The following is an 8,927-nucleotide window of genomic DNA, read 5'->3' on the forward strand; positions in this document are numbered from 1 at the left end:
TTTTTTTTTTTTTTTGTCTTTTTGAGACAGGGTCTTGCTATGCCTTTGAGGCTGGACTTAAGCTCAGTTTGTAGCCCAGGCTGGTCTCGAACTTGCAACGATCCTCCTGCCTCAGCCTCCCAAGTGCTGGAATTATAGGCATGCACCACCACGCCCAGCCTGTTTTGTTTTTGTTTTTGGAATATTTGCATCTATGTAAGGCTATACTGTTGGGATGGCACCAGGACTAAACAGGAAATTCATTTGTCTTATTTACCCCCTCTCACATAGTCTGAAGGTCATCTACACAGTATTTTTAATGCACCTGTGTGGGGGCTTTTTCAGCCTGTCACAGAAGTCAGCTGTGGAATTTTCTACTGGTGACCTCATACCAGTATACTTACTTTAAATCCTTGGATTTTGAGCATTTTAGATTTTTAATTTTTGCTGGGTGTGGTGGCACACGCCTGTAATCCCAGCACTCAAGAGGCTGAGACAGGAGGATTGTTGAGTTCAAGACCAGCCTAGCCTACAAAATGAGCTCAAGGCCACCCTGAATTGCATAGCAAGACCCTGTCTCAGGGCTGGGGATATAGCTCAGTGGTATAAGTGCCTGCCTTGCAAGCACAAGGTGTGCTGAGTTCGATTCCTGGTACCAAAAAAAAAAAAAAGACCCTGTCTCAAAAAAAAAAAAAAAAAAAAAAAATCCTGGAAACTTAGATTTTTAATTTTTTATCTTAGGGATGCTCAACCTGTACATGTTTTTGTATTATGTTATATTTTAGTTTTGTGTAGGTATATACACTTGAGTTTTTAAAAGTGTCATTAAGTAACCTGCAGTTTTCTGTCCCACATTGGTGTCGTGTTGTGAACATTTTCCTTTGTCCTTAATTCTCTAAAAATACCACTTAAAAAATGTGCAGTAGTTCTTTTTAGGGACAATTTGTTAGTCCTTCTTAGGTCATTTATAGTTTTCTACAATTATAAATAGATTAGTGAGTATCTTTATAATTCATTGTCCATTTCTCTAATTAGTTTGAGGATAGATTGCCTGTCAAAGGTATTTAAATTTTAAGTGTCTGAAGAGATCATATTTCTTGACAGGTAATTTTGCCTTTTTAAAAGTTTATCATTTTCAGACAAAATTAATGTATTTGAGTTGAAGAAATTTTGAAAATTGTAGCGGAAATGAGTGACACTTAGATGGTATCTGTGGCCCAGCAGTTGTTCACAGTGGAAGTAATTGTCTTACTGTCCTTGGTAATCATTGCAGTACTGTGACACCATACGTAGTGCACATTTATTTCTGTAAATGAACGGTTTTACACAGAACCCTGACCGTGGCATCGTCAGCAGCATTTTCTTTTAAAGGGCAGTAGTGGTGTGTTGGAACTGAGCACCTTGGGGAGGGTGTCCTGCCTTCCCCCTCGCTGCCGCCCGCAGCGCCCTTGCTGAAGAAAGTCAAAGGAGGAGGCGTCATTGGCAAGCGCTGACAAGAGGCCAGATAACTGCTGTGACTGCGTCCGGCACCTGTGTGTTTCTTGCCTAAAGTTGTCGTTCCTGTCGGGTAATAGGATGGTATTGAGTTCTCTGTGTTATTTTTAAGGCAAGGCAGTAATTACATGGCTGTTTTCTCTCATTCTTTTATTCTTTGGCATTATTCCTTAAAATTTACTCTTGAAATTGAGATTGAAGGGATGAGCTTACAGCAAAAGTGCCTGACAGGGAGGACTTGCAAGTCGTTTACCTTTGCCCAGATCCTGCTACTCCACGACTTGTTTTGGAGGAAGCCTGATGCCTCCAGGGCCTGCGTGTGGCCCGCATGTCCTGTGTGGACAACACAGTAACGCGCCCGCACGGTGTCTTCTTAGGTCTACCATAGCTTCTTCTGGCCGCTGGAGTGGACAGTGCCGTCCAGAGACAACAACAGATGCTACGCGAAGATAGTCTGTAATCTCCAAGACAGCGTAAGTGCAGCTCTCGCGCCATCCTTTCTGGTGATTTGGGTTAGCTTTCGACCTGGAGCTCTGTCGTAACCACACCCTGTGGACGTCACAGCGGGCACAGCCGGGCACAGGCCCCGCGTGTCAGCTGCACACAGCCGGCGCTCACCGAGGGCAGGAGCCCGGGGAGCTTTCTGGGTCTGTTTGTCACCGTCTAGAAATAATGAATGGCATGAAAGCAGGAGCAGTGCCAGTTTGGGCCTCGGCGGCTGGCACCAAAAGGAAGCCGCAGCGGGAGGAGCCCTTAGCTGGGCTCCTGCCTGCTGCCCGCGTAGCCTGGTAACTGAGCCCGCGGGCAGCTGCTTCGCCTGCCCAGGGTGAGGGCTTGAGTAAGCAGGGCGCAGACACTGGCGCTCCACTTAGCAAGAAATACGTCGTACGTTGCAGTGCAGGGCACGTGTTCTCTCTCCCTCTGCTTCTCCTTCTCAGCATTTAACTGAGTCTTTGAGAACTGTTTTAACTCACTGACATACTAATTTTTTTGGTTGCTTAGGGAGTTTTTTTTTGTTGTTGTTGTTGTTGTTGTTCTTTCTTCTTTTTTCTTTCTTTTTTTTTTTTTTGGTACCGGATATTGAACTCAGGACCTTGCAGGTGCTTATGCCACTGAGCTATATCCCCGGCCCCTGTTGTTTTGTTTTTTGCGACAGGGTTTCACTGTGTAGTTTAGGCTTGCCCTGAACTCACTGTGTAGCCCAGGCTGGCCTTGAACTTGCAGCAATCCTCCTGCCTCAGCCTCCTGAGAGCTTGGATTACAGGTGTGCGCCACCACGCCTGGCTCATATTACCATTAAAAGTGCCCTCAGTAAAAACATAAATAATGCTAAAGAATCCCCATGTCAAAAGCCTAATAATTTTTTTTAAATCTTGAAACTTAATATAAACGAGCCACGTGTCCTGTGTAGAAAATACTGCTGTAGACACAAGGACAGTTGCAGCTTTTGTGGGACTCAGGATTTTAGAGCACAGTTCCTTGAGTGCTCTACAAAAGCATCTGTTGTCACTGGGGCGTTTAATAAGCCTACGAGGATAAGCTGTGCTGCACGACGCCCCGCAGGAAAGAGCTGCTCCAGTCGCTGTGTGCCTCCCTCAGCTGCCCACTGCGCCCTAGACACGGGGAGGAGGGGTTGGCACTCGCTCCGGTGTCGGTCCCAGCCTCGAGAGCGACTGTAGTTGCCTGGGGCGTTCAGGGGACCCTCAAGAAAGCCCCCTCACGCCAGCAGATCCACCTTAACGCTGGCTCTCTTGCCCTCTTCCTCCCCGCTGTTCCAGTGTTTATGTGGATGGTATTGCTTGTTACAGTGTGAGAAAGGAAAGCCTGTGCTGCCGTGGCTCGTCTCGCTGAGATGGCTGCGCCAGGGCTTCTCTGCTCCGCGTGCCTGCGCGGTCCGCTGCAGGTTGCCTGGCGCTGCTGGCTGTCCTGGGCGTACCTCCCTCCCTGGCAGGCAGGGTCTGCGGGCCCTTGGTTTAGAGTAGTACTTAGTACTTTATTGTCTGCTAGCTTGTCTTCTAGTTTACCTTGAAATGTTTAAAGTAACATAAAGATAGGGAAAGAACCCCATTCAGACTCGGTGACCATTACCAGTTTTGCCGTATCTGCTGCAGAGCTTTGTCCTCGGGAGACTGGCCAGCAGGGTGCAGTTTACAGTAGCTTGTGTTGTGTAAGCGTCGGTGCTTACAGATCTCCGTGGACTTGGCTTAGCTCGCCGAATTCACTCATACACGAATGGGCGTTCGCATGCTCCGTCCTTACGCGGTCCTGTGAGCTGTGCGCCCTTGCTGCCCTCCTTCTGCGGCTGGGAAAACCAAAGCACGAGGAAGTGAGGCGACCGTGAGACGGCTCACCGGGCCGGTGGCAGAGCCGGTGTTCATTTCCGCTACATAGGAGGCCAGTTTCACTTTATTTTGGTACGGGAAGTCAAACTCAGGCCCTTGGGCTTGCTGGGCAGGTGCTCGTACCGCCGAGCTGTATCCCTGGCCCTTGTGTTTTAACTGGAACGTCATTCTCAGTAAGCAGAACCTGCACCACACCACTTTTTATTTGTAGCTTTTCTAACATTGTGGCGTGTAAGCCCAGTGTTTCTGTAGCATGGCGCAGTAGTTCACCGTGCGGCTGTCTCTGATCCGCACCCAGAGCCCCTGACTGTCCGCCGTGGAACCTGAGACCGTGCTTTGGCAGCAGAGTGGCCTTTCCAGCTGTTTCCAGGAAGCGACTGGCGCTTAGGCAGGTCCCGCTCCTGGCAGCCTGCAGTGGCCCACAGGAGGCGGTCGAGGCAGCGCTGGAAAGAAATGCGGGGGCTGAGGGTAGTGTGGTCCAGGGCCCCCTGCTCTTGGCAGGTGCGGCCTGAGTCTGGGATTGACCTTGTCCGAAAGAACCCCAGACACGCACTCCAGAGCTGCCAGACACGCTCTTCTCTTCGAAAGCGTTCTAAGGGTCTTACGGTTCCTGAAGCTCTCTCTACGCAAGCCTTCAGTTAGATGAGCTTTGGGTAGGGGCAAAAGTGTCCCAGTTACCACAGGTAGATTTGGGGACACCGAGACAACCAGCCGAAGGACGTAAGGACGCCTCTACCCTCCGGTAACGTTTTCTGGGACACTGTGGCGGTTAAGGAGCGACCGACAGTCTTCTTTCCGCATCCTCCTCACCGCTGGCAGCCGTCTCCGTCCTCTCCGCCCCGCTTGGTGCGAGCGCTGTGCACCCTTCTGGGGTGCGTGTGCCACGGTCTGTGCCCGTCTCTGGGCAGGTGTTCAGGCTGCCGGCAAGGGATGAGAAAACCCACCGGCTGACGCGCCTTTCTCTTCCGCCTCAGGAGCGGGTCGTGGGCTTCCACGTGCTGGGGCCCAACGCCGGAGAAGTCACACAGGGCTTCGCGGCTGCTCTCAAGTGTGGGCTGACCAAGAGGCAGCTGGACAGCACGATCGGCATCCACCCCGTCTGTGCAGAGGTAGGTCGCGGGTCCTCCCTGCGGGGCGCTCGTGCCCTTCTGGTGGCCGCCGGGGAGCGGTGGGCCTGGTCTCCTGGGAGAGATTTCCTTTCCTGTGGTATTTATTGTTCCTGGTACGACTGCAGGCTTCTCTCATGCCACTAGATGGTTAAAAAACTGGTAAATGACTCACACAGAAGTGTGTTAACCCTTGGCTTCACCCTGTCTCCTAAACGATCTTGACATCGGTTACGAATGGCGTTCCGCCCGGAAACAGCACCTGGACGGCCCCACCCAGTGAGTGGCGTCGCCTGCCTCTTCACCAAGAGGTTGAGAATGACGCTTGTGAAAGGCGAAGGGCACCATCGCGGCCTCGGGCCCCAGCCAGTGTTGTTCACAGCGCAGGCAGGGGACCCAGGTGCGCCTGCAGGGAGAGCAGGTGCTCACGTGGAGAGGCGGGCAAAGCCTGCGGCTATGTGGTTTCCAGGTGTACAGCGCACCGCATGTGCGTGCTTGCATCTTGATAACTGCCTGGTTCCCATCCCCAGCGGCAGCCACACGGCTGAGCGCTTTGCTGAGGACGTGAGGCGTCACCTTAGGATGCGGGAGCGCTCCACCCCCTTCCGTTTGCCTCCTGTGAGTGGGCCTGGCGTCCTGCGCTGGACCAGGCGCTCCCGGCCTGCGTGGGAACGTGAAGGACTGACGTGTTAGTGGGTGGGGTGGTTGGTAGAAAGCTAAACGTTAAAGACCACATACCTGAAGAGCGCAGAGGATGCTTCCGAGGGCTGTGTGACTCGTCCAGACTTCCCGCCTGGGGAAGGCGCCAGACTGTGTGAGCACATCCGTTGCCACGGCTGCTGTACCGAGGCACCGTGAACGGCAGAGACTGGCCCTCTCCCAGCCCTCGGGGTGGGAACAGGAATCAGGGTCAGCAGGGCTGGTCTCTCCCGCCTCAGGGAGTCGTCAGAAACTTCCACTCCTCCAACGCCTGGCTACCCGGTGCCCTTGGCTTTCGGGTGCGTTGCTGCAGTTTCCGCCTGCAGAAACCCTGATTCCAGATAGGGCCCTGCTCACGGGGGCAGGGCAGGAGTTCGTCCTGCAGGGGGCCGAGGCCCAGAGCTCCCGCTTCTGTGCAGCTGCTGAGCGCTGACTTCAGCCGGCACTTGGCAGTGGGGCACCCCCATCCAGCAGCCCGCCAGCCGCAGGCGCCGTCCCCGGCCTGCAGGTCAGCCCAGCCGCTGTCCCGAGCGTGGGGCACGCTTGTCCTCTGTGACTGCAGCGCAGAGGGCAGGTGCGCACTCCCTGCTAGGGTGTTACTTCATTTCTCCGAGCTGAAGAGGGTACACAGCAGGATGCCCCTCCTTCTGAGCATGTCAGCGGGGCACCGGCAGGGGTGCGGACTGACCACAAGCCCCCAGGGCTTGCAGGCTACAAGGCTGCCTGCGCTTATGGCCAGGAGACCCTGCTCAGGTTGACGTGGGCCCAGGGGCTCTGCTGCAGAGCTCCTTGGGGTCTGTATTTGATTCACAGGACAGCAATTCTGAATATGGGGAGTTGTTCCCTAAACTCAGAACACTGCTCCAGTTGTCCAGACTCTGCTGGCTGTCAGGCAGTAGAATTGAGGTTTTTGGTTTTTCTTTGTTCGGTTTTGTTTTAGACAAGGTCTCGCAGTGTAGTTCAGGTGGGCCTGAAACTCCACAGTGACCCTCCCGCCTCAGCCTCTCAAGTCCCTGGATCACAGGTGTGTGCCACCACACCTGGCGAGCCGCTCTTGACCTTTGTGAGTGTCCTGTGGGCTGGAGGCTGCCCTCTGCTCATCTTTTAAAAATAAATGTTTTTATGAAAATTCTAAAATAGCCATGTATGAATGACAGCTTCGCAAGATTGACCTGACTCTTTTCCCTGAGACTGATCCGAGCATCGTGGGTATAAGAGAAAGGAAGTAACAGCTCTTTGTTTTTACCTGCTCCTGCTTTTTTTGGTCTTTCTGTCCTTTGGAGACATGTTCTCACTGTGCAGTTTGGGCTGGCCTTGAGCTCACTGTTAGCCCAGGCTTCTCGGCCTTCTGGCTAAGATCAAGTGTGCAGCCCAGGCGGGCCTCGAACTTGCAATGATCCTCCTGCCTCAGACTCCTGAGTGCGGGGATTACAGGCGTGCACCACCACGCCCGGCCCTGCTCCTGCTTCTTGATGGGAAATTTGTCTCTAATTCACTTCCTAAGAAACAGAACAGATGCTTTACCAGGTACAACCTGGACTTCCTCCTTTCGTCTGGGTTTTCCTGTCCCCCGATACCCGTGCTCCTGCCTCTTCTCCGTTTCGGCCCCGGTACCTGGTCCCCAAAGCGGCTCCCGACACGCGTGCTGCTGTCCGTCCCCTCGTTCGCTTGGGGTCTGAAACTGTCTCGCTCTCTCCCTGCAGGTGTTCACGACGCTGTCGGTGACCAAGCGCTCCGGGGCCAGCATCCTGCAGTCCGGCTGCTGAGGTTAAGCCCCAGTGTGGGTGCTGCCGCCCACCCGAGCCCCCGCGGTCCCTTCCCTGGATCCGAGACGGAGGCTTCGGGAAGGCACCATCGGGTGCCCGCCGGCCACGCCGGGGCCCTCGCTCAAGGGCAGGAGGTGGTGGCGGAAGGAGGCAGCATCGCACTGGGGTCACACAGACTCGGAGCTGGCGCGCGGCGGGCACCTCAGGGTGCGTCCATGAGGTCACCAGCCTCAAGCCCGCGGGTAGGCGGTGACGGAACGCTGCCGCGTCCTTCAGCTCAGCCCAGCCGCTCCTCGGCGGTTTTCTTAGGCTCATCCTCGAGCTGTCTCACCTTGATTGTATTCTCCTTTCCTCTCCCTGGGGCTAGTGATGCCAGCAGCGAAGACTGTTGGCAGTCGGTTTCTGTCCAAACGCAAGTCATGGCTGCAGGGTCCCACGGTGTCCCGCGTGTGGCTTGGGCCCCCTTGGAACCTGCACAGCGTCGCACGAGAGACAGTGCCCTGTGATTGGCTAGCAGGTCCTGTTCTCCTGGCCTGTCCAGCAAGGCCTCCGTGAATAAATTGGATTCCAAAGCAGGGACAGCAGGTGGGGGGCTCGCCGCATGGGCCCGAGTGCTGCACGTGCGGGCCGCATCGCTGGCCGTGACGGTGGCTGTTCGTGTCGGAGGGACCGGGCTCCTGCCATCGCCGTCCGCGCAGACGCGAGGGCCGGCCGTCTCCCTGGATGCGGGTCACGCCGCTGTCTCTGTGAGCGGACGTCGTCTGCAGTGGAAAGCGCTTGCTTTGCTTCACGCTTCTGGTTCTGTTCAGCGGGTTAAACACGGGACGCTGCAGCTTGGTGTTACGTGTCTCTCCCCCGTAGGAAGCAGGCCTTTCTGCACTTAGCGTGTGCGGGCTCTGGGCGGTTCACTTTTTCAAGGAAGCTGTTAATAGCCTAAGTTATTATTTTTGAACACAGGTGGATGTGAAGGATTTTTACCCCCAAACCAGATTTGGACCTTTTCTGTTAAATGGGCGACCGAGTCTGGCGGGCCCGTCGCGTAGGGCTTCTCTCGGGTGAATCCCGCCCGGGCGGAGCACTGCGCTGCACACGCCTGTCCTGTCCAGCCTGTCACCGCCCACTGTACTGTGACTCCTGAAATTCCATGTATTTTTATTACAAATCTTTGGAAAAAAGAAAAACCAGGAACCATTAAAAGGTGTTTGTACCTACGTGCATGCCTTCTTGCGCATCGGGTCTGGGTCTTGGGGTCCCTGTACCGACAGTAAGTGGGCACTGCCGGGTGTGGGGGCCTGAGCCTCAGCCGGCCTGGGCGTGACTGACAGCCCGGTCTCCGGGGAGCGAAGCCCCAGCGGGGTGTCCCCATCTCCCTCCTTAGGGCCCTGGGCGTGTAGTGAGTCCTCCCTCACAGGACGGAGCGCAGGCCGGGTCCACCGCGGACTGGCTGGCCTGCCCTGTAGCCAGGCGCGCAGGCGGCAGCTCGCGGAGAAGCTGCTCGCAGCGCTCAGGTTACCCCCTCGTGCAGGGGTTGTGTGCGTCGG

The 8,927-nt window shown here is 54.9% G+C and overlaps 1 protein-coding gene across 4 annotated transcripts in view; it reads left to right on the forward strand.

Moving 5' to 3' along the window:
* Txnrd1 (thioredoxin reductase 1) overlaps nucleotides 1–8,597 on the forward strand; it is a 64,854-nt gene extending 56,257 nt beyond the window's left edge. For all 4 annotated transcript variants that reach the window (XM_013518916.1, XM_005374593.2, XM_013518927.1 and 1 more), the window contains 3 exons: nucleotides 1,851–1,946; nucleotides 4,790–4,924; nucleotides 7,324–8,597. In XM_013518916.1, coding sequence (XP_013374370.1) covers nucleotides 1,851–1,946; nucleotides 4,790–4,924; nucleotides 7,324–7,386 — 294 coding nt within the window. In that variant the 3' untranslated portion in view covers nucleotides 7,387–8,597. The remainder of the gene's footprint in view (nucleotides 1–1,850; nucleotides 1,947–4,789; nucleotides 4,925–7,323) is intronic.
* The last annotated feature ends 330 nt before the right edge of the window (nucleotides 8,598–8,927 follow it).

The sequence above is a fragment of the Chinchilla lanigera genome, unplaced genomic scaffold (assembly GCF_000276665.1).
Source record: "Chinchilla lanigera isolate Chin_1 unplaced genomic scaffold, ChiLan1.0 scaffold00004, whole genome shotgun sequence".
Lineage (NCBI taxonomy): Eukaryota > Metazoa > Chordata > Mammalia > Rodentia > Chinchillidae > Chinchilla > Chinchilla lanigera.